The sequence below is a fragment of the Orcinus orca genome, chromosome 5 (genome assembly GCF_937001465.1).
Source record: "Orcinus orca chromosome 5, mOrcOrc1.1, whole genome shotgun sequence".
NCBI classification, from domain to species: domain Eukaryota; kingdom Metazoa; phylum Chordata; class Mammalia; order Artiodactyla; family Delphinidae; genus Orcinus; species Orcinus orca.
Window position 1 is genome coordinate 87,506,519 of NC_064563.1, and position 13,873 is coordinate 87,520,391.

At 40.4% G+C, this 13,873-nt stretch overlaps 1 protein-coding gene across 1 annotated transcript in view; it reads right to left on the reverse strand.

The window, feature by feature from the left end:
* The window catches only part of GAP43 (growth associated protein 43), a 92,847-nt gene that overhangs the window by 28,520 nt on the left and 50,454 nt on the right, over window positions 1-13,873 (reverse strand). The window contains exon 2 of the mRNA XM_004278508.3: window positions 13,186-13,795. Coding sequence (XP_004278556.1) covers window positions 13,186-13,795 — 610 coding nt within the window. The remainder of the gene's footprint in view (window positions 1-13,185; window positions 13,796-13,873) is intronic.

Sequence of the window (13,873 nt, forward strand, 5' to 3'; positions counted from 1 at the left end):
AACTCTTGAGACAGATTTTGGGCTTTAGCTTTCTAGAAATCTTATTTTTGTGGCTATTTCACAATTACATAGACGGAATTCCTTAAGTGGTATCTCATCAGAGAGAATGTTTTGTTTATACAATTATGTTGCAAATTGGAGTAGAACTAAAAAATATTGTTGCATTATTAGTCTGTTTCCTTTTGTTTAAGACTCAGAAGCTATGGATGTAGTAATCTTATTTAGCCTTGGTAAGTAACCCTGGGTGAGTCATCCAACTTCCATTTTTTAACAATTTGAATAAGAAACAAATTCTTATAGAATCTGAACAATCCGAACAATTCCTATTTGAATTTGAACAATTAGAGTTTGAACAAGTCCTGTATCTGGGAAGATCATCTGTTTGTAAAACAAACAATTGAAGCTGAGCACAGAGTGATGCCCGAATTAAAATATGGGTTCCCAATTACATTCAGTTGACTTTTAATCATGCCAAAACTCAAAGACTTTTTTTTTTTTTTTTTTTTTTGCGGTACGCGGGCCTCTCACTGCTGTGGCCCCTCCCGCTGCGGAGCACAGGCTCCGGACGCGCAGGCTCAGTGGCCATGGCTCACGGGCCCAGCCGCTCCGCGGCACGTGGGATCTTCCCGGACCGGGGCACGAACCCGTGTTCCCTGCATCGGCAGGCGGACCCTCAACCACTGCGCCACCAGGGAAGCCCCTCAAAGACTTTTGAAATGGCCTTAAGTTGACAACAGTAATTTTCAATTATTATTAGTTAAAATGCCAAAGTTTTACTAAGATCCAGAAATAGTCAGTGGAGGAATAGGGGATTGTGGGATGGTAGAGGACCCCGATGCCCACCAACCTGGCCTCTGTGAAACAGCTTAATTCCCAGAAACCACTTCTGAGGTCCTACTCCCTGAACTTCAGGGCTCCAAGGAAAACGATTCAAAATTCACTGAGTTAGGATTTTAAAACAAGGTTTCAGAAAATAAAACTTGGGCTTCTTGTTTATAAAATAAATTTGCATGGCTTTAATACTATTTGGAACCAAAAGAAAATAGAACATAGTTTAATGTACCTAACACTGTGCCTGGAGGTTACTCAGACCAATCCTATCTATGACTAAACAGTTGCACTACAATATGGGGTGCGGGGGTAGTTCTCTTCACCTTCTAAATAATATACAGAACCTACTACTTAATCAGTGTGACTGCAGCCATTCATACTCATTTTGAAGACCACTACAGTGAGACTGACAGGTTCAGATCTGACTTGACCATTTTGCTGGACATGTGTAGAAAGTCAGTACCAGAGAAATTCCTTAAATTTATATTTTTCAAACTATACTTCAGAGCCCAGAGAAGGTCCATTTAGACGGGAGGGAGAGAAGCAGAGTAAAAGGAACTCTGGGTCTCTCCAGCCATCGCCATTTCCCCCTACCATTCTCAACCAGATCAGCTCTGTTTGGGGGATTAGTATATATATTTGAAACTTATTTGAACAAATGATGCCCAGGCCAAAAATTTTGAAAGCTTCACTCTTCAAAAAGTACTCCCTAATCTGATCATACCATCTGTGAATTCATTGTTTCACAATGCTCTGCCTAGAATTAAAAGCATCATCTGTGGGCTTCCCTGGTGGCGCAGTGGTGGGGAGTTCGCCTGCCGATGCAGGGGACGCGGGTTCGTGCCCCGGTCCAGAAAGATCCCACATGCCGCGGAGCGGCTGGGCCCGTGAGCCATGGCCGCTGAGCCTGCGCGTCCGGAGCCTGTGCTCCGCAACGGGAGGGGCCACAGCAGTGAGAGGCCCGCGTGCCGCAAAAAAAAAAAAAAAGCATCATCTGCACTAAAAATTACTAGGAGGAAAGGAAAGAGGCAACCCTTCCTGTGCACTAGAAATTAGAAAAGTCAGCCATGGTCACAATTCAATCCAAATGCTGAATTCATCTCTGAAAAGATAAAAGGCCTTTCAATTCATTAAAAAGATGTAGCTCAGATCATTTTTGAGGGCATATATCCATCCATCCCTTCAGTAGTAATTACTGCAATCCTAAACTTTACCCTTTTTCTTAACCTTTATAATAAGGGTACAATGCACAACAGAATTCACTGCAAATGTTAAAACTAGTTCTCAAGGCCTCACATACATATGTATATAAGTAAGTGAATGTTATAAATTGATATTTGTGTGTTTCCATACTAATACATTGTTTGGGAACTGATAATTATTGTTCCAGTATTTTAGTTACCAAAAGTAAAGTTTATTAAATTATTAAAATATATTGATTTGGGATACGATGGAGTTGGCTCCCACTGGCTACTGAGAGCAAGTTGTCAGCCTCGCTTCCCAACTGTGTGTTCAGTGGCAACACATGGGTAGCCTGAAATCAGCCACAATGGGTGTATTTGCAACAAACACTACAGATCAGGGCTTTTTGAGTTTGGGGTTTTTTGCTTGTTTGTTGTTTTGTTTTGAGAGCCAGATTACCAACACATTACTGCAGATATCTAATAGAACCATCAATCATGAATGATTTTTATGTTTTGGGTTTTTTTTTTTTTTTTTTTTTTACATTGCAACATATACCCATGTATAGTCACAATCATCATGTACCTCAGGGCAGATGGCCAGACAGTGACTAAGAGAAATACAGGGAGAGGAGTGGGAAAGAGAAATATTATTCAGTAGTATCTGAAAGTATGATAAATGCTCATTCTAACTCACATTTCAAACTAACCTTTTGGTGGAGACTCCTAATGTGATAAACATGTAACCAGAATTCCAGATTAATCTTGAACATGCAAAACAATTTCTTCACTTATTGTATGGTACTCTACAAAAACCTGCTCTATCAGGATGTTAGGAAAACAGAGAAGGGTTCCTCCTCCCAGGCGTTGCATACTTTGACAACTACACCAGCCTTGTATCCAGACCACTCTCCATGTACTACAAATACAATGGTACATCTTAAATGTCTACTTTTCTGCTGGGGTAAAAAGCATACATAAATAGCCAATCAGAAAGTGACAAGGTTTTGCTTCATTTTTTTACCCTCTGTTTTTCCTTTTTTAAAAACAGGCTAGAAAAAGGAAACCGGCTTGTATCTTCCCATAGAAGCCAGGTTCTCTTCTCCACCTACTAGAGTTAAGCCACCTGTATTGAAGGAGAAGGAAGGAGGGAGACAAACATCTTTCCTAACTGCTTTTCTTTCTCACAGGATCTGATTGCAGCACTGGGGAGAATGCTATAATCACATTGCTAAACCTGGCCTTTCTTAGCCCTTTAAATTGAACTAGAGTAGTTTCACAAAGAGGAGTCCTTTCTGTCTTTTTATCAAATACGTGAGAGTTGCTGCAAGTTACAGTTTACATGCGGCAGGGGGAATCTATTCAGCCTCCCAGTCCAATGTCCCCTGTGGTCTGCAGTCTGAACAGCTCACAAGCTGTATGCAAATTATGTTTACACTACTGTGGAAAAGGAGAATCAGCAACGGGAGTGGGAAAGACTATTTTCTGGTCTCTGTCCCAGCGCTGTTAGTTTGGGAACATATTAACAATTCACCCTATAGCAGGGGCACAGCAGGTTCAGGAGACTCTTAACACCCTGCAAAGATTACTTAAACGTGTCAGATGAGGAAAAGGTGCCAAGGAACCTGGCAGATCATTCCTTCCCTGGGTGTACCTGTCACACACTGGCAAGAGCCACACAGGTCACTCATGGGGCTGGAATGAAATTAATCACCTGCTTTCAGAAGGGAGCAGCTTTGGTTTCCTCTAGTTTTCAATATGTTCCTGAACATAATGCAAAATGCTCACATTGGTCTCTGAAGCCCTAAGTGCTGTGGATTCTGGCTACCTCGAGGATGATGTATGCCCCTGAGTAACCACAGAACTTTCTGGGAAGCTTGTGTATTCAGCTTCCAAAATACAAGAAAGGGGGACAGCGGCACAGCTTTCTGTTTGAGCAAGTGTCTGCGTCCCCTTGTCACTTAGAATCTGCAAAGAAGTTGGAATGTGTCATAATGGGCATTGTTGAGCTATCTTAGAAACGGTAGTGATTTGGAAACCCTCTGTCTAACATTTTTGTTTTATGAAAGGGTAAACTTACACTCGAAGTAATTTGAGTGCTTAAAGTTAGAATTAGGTTAAGGTTAGAATCCAGTCTTTTAGGTCAATTTTAGTACTTTCTCTACTGTGATAACATTGTTCATTCATTCTTTTTTTTTAATGATTTTTTTGATGTGGACCATTTTTAAAGTCTTTATTGAATTTGTTACAATATTGCTTCTGTTTTTTGGCGGCGAGGCATGTGGGATCTTAGCTCCCTGACCGGGGATCGAACCCTCTACCCCTGCACTGGAAGGCGAAGTCTTAACCACTGGACCACCAGGGAAGTCCCTGTTCATTCATTCTTAACTCATTCAGCAAATACTTACTGGTTGCCTTCTATTTCCCATTGTTATAGGGGCAAGAGTTTCAACAATAAACAAAACACATGATGGAGCTACTTTCCACTGATGGTTAATCTTCGAAAGCTGCTGCTGAATTATGACATGAATTAAGTTATCTGTATTTTTGTGTTAATTTGAATGAAAGGCGGTTTCTCAAGTTTTTTTAAATAAAAGATATCCCTTTTTATTACATACATCTTGTCCTTCAAGATTCAGCTGCAGTAACTCTACGCCAAGAAGCCTTCCTGGACTCTCTCTCCCTAATTAGCCTAATCAGGACTTTAATTTTCATACACTATAAATTTCATCATAGGTAGCCTTAATCCTAATGCCTAGCTCTCCCCATCTCATTGTAGATTGACAAACACGTCTCAATAACACAACCAGCAGAGAAAAGAGCTTTACTCTCCCCACACCCCCTCTAAGAGACAGAGAGATGTGCCTGGAGCCATTTTCCACTTCTTGTTGGCCTGAAGAGTGAAAAAATGTGTTCTTCTAGATTTTCTCTAATGGCCTGAACCTCTGAACAGGCCTTTCCCTACATATTGAATCTGTGTATATGTGTGTGTGTGTGTGTGTGTGTGTGTGTGTGTGTGTATGTGTATGTATGTGCTTGTGAGTTGGCAGACAATTATGCTATAGTCATGGATACGGTCCTAAAACATATCTAAATTATATTCTTCACTTTTTCATACCCCAAGGCAAAGAGAATATTCTTGTGGATCTATCAAAATGTTCATCTCCACCCTGAGAGACACACAGAAGGGACCATTTAGGCGAATCGTTTCTGGTTTCTATTCCGAATTCCAAAAGATTCTACCAACTCATACTGAAAAAAAATAAAAACCAAAAATTAGCCTCAGGACTTACTTGACCATATATATGCCTCCAGAAAAGAACATTAATATTGAACATGATTCATAAGGAAAGGCAAATAGCCCTCCTAGGGTACTTTCTTTTCCCCTGAAGATACTGCAGTTTCCATTCCAAATAGAATGGTGTGAGATGATCGAACTAAAATATTTTATCTTCCACAGTCTCCTAATTTGTGATTCAAAAAGTGACAATACATGTGAGAATTGCTGAGTAAGCATATCTAACTTGTACATCATCTACTGCATCTTTTCTTGGGATGTACAATAACCCAATTCCAAACACTTGGGCCTGTTAGTCAGTTTCACTGATGGTCGAAGATCCACTTATGTGACTGTACAGTAAATAAAAGAATTGGAGGAAAGTCGTATTAGGCCTATTCCTATCATTCTTATGTTTTAATGAAGGTCTACTGACAAAATCTTTGAAAAGCTTATCAACCACAATTGTCTGTCAAATGCATCCATTGCTCTACACAAGAATCCAAGGCTTTATATACCCCTGAAGCTGTTTAAATTACTTTAATGAAATAATATGGGTATTAAAAAATAAACTAATAATAAATTAAGTCTAAGATGAAAGTGAAACTATTGACAGTAAATTATAGCCACTCGAGCTGTAGTTTTCCATCTCAGGGAGGTTAAAAGCAAGTCTAACCATATCTGAAAACATCATTGTCAACTCTTTATTTTCAATCTCAAGGGTAAGGTGGGTTAGAAAATTCCACTGAGATTTCCTTGCAGTCTCCTGGGCTTCCAGTGTAACCATAAACTTTCTTAGTGCTGTCTCTTCCTGAAATCTTCGCCCGTCCATCCAGACTTCTTCTACTATCTGCCCTGTCCCCTAAACCCACTATCTAATAGTTTAGAAAATAAGGCACTACAGGGAAGTGAGAATGGTTGAGTAAGAGGCCATATGCCCACTCTTCCAGATGCCTCTTTAGTCTACCACTGCACACTTGCCTTCTGAAGCTAGAAAGCAGAGAAAACCTAGTTGAACCCATTTACTTTGAAGATGTTGAAACCAGGCTCCTCTAGAGGGCAAAAGAGCTGGCCTGAAATCATCAGCAGAATCTGAACAAGAATCCAGGTCTCTTGGCTATAGGCAGCCTTTAGTCTATTATGCTGGAAATACAGAGCATTTGCTCTATATACTTCCTACAAGATACTGGATCTATTAAAAAACATGATGTTATTCATCATCCTTGTGAAAACAATTTATGGGCAATTCTTTTAAATAAGCCTCAAAATAAATTATTTGCTTCGAGAGCCAAGCTTTAGTGTTGTGAGATTAACAACTGGCTAAAGACTTTTTGAAGAAAGCAGTGACTCAAATGTCCTTGATGATATGAATTGGTCTGCGGTTCAGCACCCGATTCAGTCATTTTCTTAGGGCACAAAATTAAAACATGACTAAGACGGCTGGCAAAACTTACACATCCTTCCAAACCTTTCCCTCCTCTGTGCATACTGTAAACCGTATAGTCTTGGGAGATCTTCAAGGGCTCCAGTCTTGCAGCTTTAAGCAGCATTATTGGTTTCCTTCTTCCCTTCCTTTAATGCCTGGTTATAGAAAGCTTTTCATTCTTTACTTAATGAAGCTATGATTGTGAGGACAAAATAAGAGTAACGACCACTCAGTGCTTTCTAGTCCATTAGATCGGGTGTTCTGCTCTCTCCCCATCTTCAGCCAAATGGACTGACTATGTAACTCTTGCTACTCTTGGTTCTTCCTCCTTGTAATCCTTTTAGAATTGGGTAGATATGCACGTGTGCGTGTGTGTACGCAGAGAAAAAAGAGGAAAAAATATTTGATAAACATGCATTAGTGTCTGAAAAATATTCTACACTTTAAGAAATATCGTTTGAGTTTCACTTCCAAATATAGTTTCACCACTTTAAAATTGGGGGAGCTACATGCTTTTCTGTTTATTGGCTTTTTTAATAAGGTGATAGTAGTTATTAAATATGAGCTATAAAAGAATGGATAAAAAGCCTCATAATATGAGTTTCTTGACTCTAAGTTACGTCTCTTCCTATCTTCTGTCTGCTTAAATTTTTTGTTTGAAGAGACAGTGATTGCTCTCCTATGTGTTCTACCTATTAAGTTCTTTATACTATTCTAGTTATAAATATAAAGGTATCGGGGGTCCTTTGGAAATGTGCTTGCCAAAAGGGAGCAACAATATAAACAAGAATTTTGAAAGATACTAATTCTGATAAATTTAGGATAGAAATTGTCTAGAATACATGAAATTGCTTTCATCTGATTGAATTCCGAACATTTCAATTTCTAAATTTCAGCTCTGGCATGTTTAATGGAGTCAGCAGTACTCCTGTTAAGAACAATCAATTTTAACTGATCTTACAGCTCTCTGGGGCCTAATCAAACAGTACTTGAAGGATTTTCAAACTAAGAACTCAAGACTCAAAACCAGTTTAATACCACCAATAACTCTGGGGTGACAGAGCTGTAAGAAAGTTATGACCAAGGAGTGTGGTTAGTTACTGGATATCCGCCTATAAATGCAATCATTAATGATTCCCAGACAAGAGTCTGGAGTATCCAATTATACAAATGAGGGGGATGGTCTTAGATTAGGACACAATGCCTGGGTTCTTAGACATTCCTCTCGTCTTCTTTTCTCCCTGGGTGTCAGGGTTCAATGTATGACCTCGGCAATCAAGCTGCCGGGGTTCAGCTCGTGGTTTAGCTACTTGTCAGCTGTCGATGCTGATGAGGTGCCTCAATGTCTCTTAACCTCAGTTTCCACATCTGTAAAAGTGGAAGGGGAAATTGAAGCACTTACACCACAGAATGGTTCTGATGATTAAATAGGATAATCCCCACATAGCACTTAGCACAGGGTCTGACACTTCATAAATGCTCATTAAGTGCTACCTATTATAGAAACTATATATTTTATTATTTATTTACTTGGCTGATTTTTTTTGAAGTTTATTTCTTAAATTTTTTATTTTTGGCTGCACTGGGTCTTTGTTGCTGCGCGCGGGCTTTCTCTGGTTGCGGCGAGCGGGGGCTACTATTCGTTGCGGTGCGGTGTCTTCTCTTGTTGAGAAGCACGGGCTCTAGGCGCGCAGGCTTCAGTAGTTGTGGCACGTGAGCTCTAGAGCGCAGGCTCAGTAGAAACTATATATTTTAAACCTTAAAAACCAACTACCTTAACCCCTTCTCTTAATGAAGAGACAACTGAAGCCCAGAGAGAAGCAATGACTTGCCTCATATCACACATCTCATTAGTAAAATTATTGAGGCTCTACCCCTGGTCTCCAGCATTCTTTCCTTGGTATATCTTACTGGGCATGGAGGGCACAGAATGTCCTAGGACCTGGCTAGTATTTCCTGACAATAATCAGAAATGTTCACAACTGCTAAGATAAAGAGAAAACGCAGGCATTGAGATAAAACATAGCACCTTAGAAGAGAGGTAAAGAACTGCAAGGCCAAGATTAAGGTGAGGATTTAGGGGGTCTATCAGTTTGACCCCTACTTTGTCACTGTGTCTGTGGGCAGAATATTCATTTACTTTGCCCCTGTTCTCAGAATGTAAAAGCAGAAAGAAAAATATTATCGAATGCCACTGGAGTGTTTTCAAGAAAAGCCAATGAAAATGATTACTAGAGCAATATAAAAGTGCTCTATAAAAGCTTAATAATCAACAGTATTTAAGCAGCGTGCTACTGCGTAGCTGACAGGGTGCTCCTGTTTTATAGATAGCATTTATGGACTTTCACACCCCAAATTTTCACTCTTTATGAATTGTGTATAAATTTGGGAAGTGGTTGAAACCACATATCAAATCAAAACTGCTTCTGAGGCACTGTGTCAAATAAGTGTAAATATCCTTGGTTAATCTCACATGTAACACAGAGTGTGGTGGAAGTGGGTCTATCCTCTGGAGAGCTAAGAATATCATGGATGGTTATCTTGGGCCTTTGGAACATTTTGTTCTGGGGAAAGTAAAGAATTTCTCCAACTCCAAAAATGTGGGTTGGGTATTTCATTTTTTTACACATAATTATCTTTCCAGAAACTATAAAATTTGCATTATTCTTTTGCTAATAATTTGGCTATAGAGGCACACATTACATAAAACCTAGCATGTAGCAAACTGCACAAAGCACTGTCTCATCCATATTTTGTCCCACAGAATATTGGCATATAAAGATACTCCATATCTTTTTGTAGAATTTAACTGAGTTGAGATTATTACTGTGATAGTTTTCAAAAGCGCTCCCTGAATTTCATCCCACGCCTACTACCAAATCAGAACTCCTTAAGATCAGCGACCATCACTAATGCATCTTTGTGACGCTAATGCCTAGCATGGTAGAAAGTTAATATAAATGAAAGGGAAAAAGGAAAGAACAAAGGGAGAGAGGAAGAGAGGGAGGAAGGGAAGAAGAAGGAGGAAGAAAAAGAAGGAAGAGAGGTAGAAAGATACTGAGTTTCTATTCAGAGGAATGATGAATAGAACTCCTCTCTTTCCTGGATCATTATTGATGGCCTCAGTTAGAAAAGGGTAAAGAGACCACGAAAATAAAATGCAGCCAAAATCAACATACAGAAAATCTAGGATAACCCAGTTACGCTTTCTACTAGTGCTAGTCAAGTACCCTGTGAGAGCTACCCAGTCAACATCTCTGATTTCTAGCCTCCTGGATGTGTTCCCTTGGTAATACGACATCACTGAATATAGCCAGAGCAGAAGTTTTGGAGTCCTCTACTAGGGAAAGTCAGCGGGTTATCATGGAGAAGAAGAGACATAGCAGAGAATTCTTTTACCGTGAGTCCAATGAGCACTGTGATACTATCCAGCAGGAGACACCAAAGACATTATCATTCAAAGAGGCTTGAAAGTCCTCTCTTCATGGCTGAAAGGAGGCAGTACCCTAAAGATACCACAAACACTTCTCCTCCTATAAAGGAATCATCATCAGAAATGCACGGAAGTTTTTTGGCCATAGACATATGCAGAGATGTGCAAACAGAGTGGCAAAGCAGAGACAGGAAGATATAGTTGGAGGATTAAAAAAAAAAAAAGAAAAAAAAATTCCAAATGTCCTAATGCAAGTGGCATCCACCTGTAATAAACCCACTAATAGTAAAGGAAGTAAAATAAAGAAAACATTTATAATTTAGAAAGAATTCCCATTTGTATTAAAGTAGTGATCAGAGTGGTCCAAAATTCTGACCCTCTTACTGACAGCAATTTTTGTCTTGAATCTCTCTTTTGGCTTGTTCTGCCCCCCAATCCTACTCCACCGTATCAGACTGTCTCTCTACACCCCTCCAGGCAGTCACAGAATCCTAAAGCCACCCAGGGTAGCCGTCCATTCCCAAACAGTAGTGCTCAACTGGGAATATTGTTCTTTTAAGCAGGATTAGAATGAAATCCAATACGAGATAGACGAAAATGTGGTACAGGGCCCATGGGAATTTGGGCTTGATATGCTGTGACAGATCTCCTTGTCACCTGTAGCTTCTGTGATTCCATAAGACTCATCATATTTGGGTAATTTGTGCTTGTCACCTACAGCAGGCAAGGCTAATAGATACATCGGTCCAGAAAGAAGCTATAGGCAGCATTTCAAGATCTAACCAAGAGGGCAATACCTACCCAAAGCTCAGAAACAATGTAAAATAAATTGCCCTTTGTGATTACCTTCAAGTTGAACTTCATTTATACTTTTCAATTACCTTTCAATGTACATATTAAGCTCAGACTAACTGAGGCATTTTTTAGTCAGAAATTGTAAGATTTAGGACGGAGCATGATCCCTATTGCTTTTACTGACCAGACACATTTTTAATTAAATAAGTGAATGGGGTAAGCAAGGCTACATTAAGAATATATGAATGAGTAAACAAATTATTATCTATAAATTGAATCTGTCCAATTTTCATTCATTCATCACTTGACATTTATTGAGCATGTACTACATAAAATATTTCATTGATTCATTGGAATTATCATAACTTGAAAAATAATAAAACTGAATTTCCTTTAAAATATATTATTTTTAGACTTTCCATTGATTCAAGCAGTCTTCCCTTCTATTAATCCAAATCATGAGCATATACCTAAAATCACATTATGTCTTTCTGTCTCTACTTACAATTTCAGAAATCCCAGTTTAAAAATATGATCTGAGTAATGTCAAATATTTTCTATATTTAAAATCATGATTAATTTCTAAGATTTATGAAAATTACCAATAGGTAGTCGGTCATATGCAAAGTGATTTCTAGCCATTGTATCTAAGGCTGGAACTTAAACCTAAAGAAGAGTAGTTAACAAGGTTTGTTTTGCTGAGTAAATTAAAACCAAAACCATTCTTATCACATGCCTTACCTTTTCCAGGGAAATATTCCCATCTTCTTAACCTCAAGGTCTGGCCCCTGGGGCAGGTATATAGTTAGAATAAAGATTTAAGATGAGCCACTGGTAGAAAGAGGTGTGTGCTTTATCTGAGGTTAGATAATGCTAATAACAATAATAGTTAATATAATCTGGCTGTTTACTCACAGAATTTGGGGGGTAAAATGAAAGAAGTAGACCAGAAAATATCTAGAATAATCTTCCACTATCCTGCAGTATCTAATGTGGAGAGATGGATATCATGGCAAATACTCAATAATTACTTTCTCAACCTAACGGTCAGATAGCAAGGCATTTCCCAGAGCATCCTCATGGCGTAGGTGTTTTCCCAAGGGCACAGTGTGGGTGTGTGCCCAAATTTGGGTCCTTGGACACATAGTGGGTTAAATCACTAAATTCTAAAGGAGTAAACCCAACCTTTTCAACTGGCACAGAAGCAACTTTATCTTTAATGTCTGGGGCTGAAAGGTATTCGTGGGTCACACTAGGCTAGAGAAAGACCTTGGAGACCATTGGCCTCCTTCACCACTATGGATGGGCTGGAGTGGAGGGACAGATCTAGTGCTGAGGGGTGAAGTTCCCTTAGATTTATCTTGTACTGTGAATGCTCTATTCCAATTCTGCACAGGCTCTTTGGGCAATAATAGTGAAAACACTCCAGGTTAGAGCGCTAAACCAAAGAGAATCTAGTAACTTTTTAAAATCACAGTCAACCCTCAATTATGTATGTGTATGGTAGAAAGTAGTGTCTTTGATAATAAAATGATAATTTATGTTTGACTTCACAACGTGTTCTATATTTGGGGTTTTGTTTTTGGCAACATCAACAGACTTATTTTCCTAATTAGTCTGACCCCGATTAATGTTACAATTAACATTCTCTGAGCGTACATACACATACGCACACTGCTCACCAATTGATGGGGGAGAACGCCCAGAAACACATTGTGGGCTAGGAATAGGTGGTCTGAGAGTATGTTTTAGCTGCTGGTAATTCACAAACTACATCATCTGAATCAATAGGGAGTTGGCTGCATTTACACCAGGCACTTCCCAGAGCTAAATAATCACATTAGCTAATTCCCATCCATAAAATATATGTAGCCTCAGTAATTACTTATTAAACTAAGTCTATCCAGCACACAGAATATTTTTTTCAACCAGGATTACCTAGTTTTACTCTTTATGCCAATCCAGTTAACAAGGTAATTGTCAGACCTGTCTAGTACCGGCTGCTACACAAACCTGCCCAAGTTCTTTCTCAGGCTTGGAGATATTTGGGAACGTAGTGGCCAGAGTTAGCTCTCAGCCCTGCCACTTTGGGGAATTCAGCGCAGCTTCCCTTGATTTCCTGAATACACCTTCTAGAAATGTCCCCTCTCCCTTGAAGGCACAGGGGGCCTGGCCTTCCACATAGGCCCCCAAGTACAGGTGGCCTGGCCCCCCATGGCGTCTGACCCTGGAGGTCGCTCACCTATCTTCTCCTCCGCTTGGCTGCTCTCCGCAGTCTCCGATGGAGGCTGGGCTGTTGCCTTGGCAGCAGCATCCTCTGCAGCAGGGGTGGTGGCGGCAGCAGCAGCAGTGACAGCAGCAGGCACGTCGGCTTGTTTAGGCTCCTCCTTGGCTGGCGCGTCTTCGGCCTTGGAGGACGGCGAGTTGTCAGTGGAAGCTTTAGTGGCACTTTCTGTCTCAGCAGAGCCGGCCTTCTCCTCCGAGGGGGCAGGAGCCTGGGGCGCTGCCTGCTCTGTAGCAGCCTCGGGGGCGCCCTCCCCCTTCTTCTCCTCGGAAGGAGTTTCGCCCGCTTTGCCGGTCTCTTCCGGCTTGGGGCCGGCGGCTGGGGCCGCTTCAGCGGGAGTGGAACCTTCTCCCTCCTTCTTCTCCGCACCCTCAGCGACGGGGGCTTCATCCTTCTCATTCGCCTCCGCCTCAGCGGCTGGGGCATCACCCTTCTTCTCTCCTTTGAGCTTTTTCCTCGTTATGTGTCCACGGAAGCTAGCCTGAATTTTGGTCGCGGCCTTATGAGCTTTATCTTCTGGTTTGATGCCATCTTGTTCAATCTTTTGGTCCTCATCATTTTTTTCAACCTTTATGGAGAAAAGGGGGGGAAAAAAGGAGAGATGGAGCAATGTTCTTTTCCTTCAAATCACAGCGTTCAATAAATG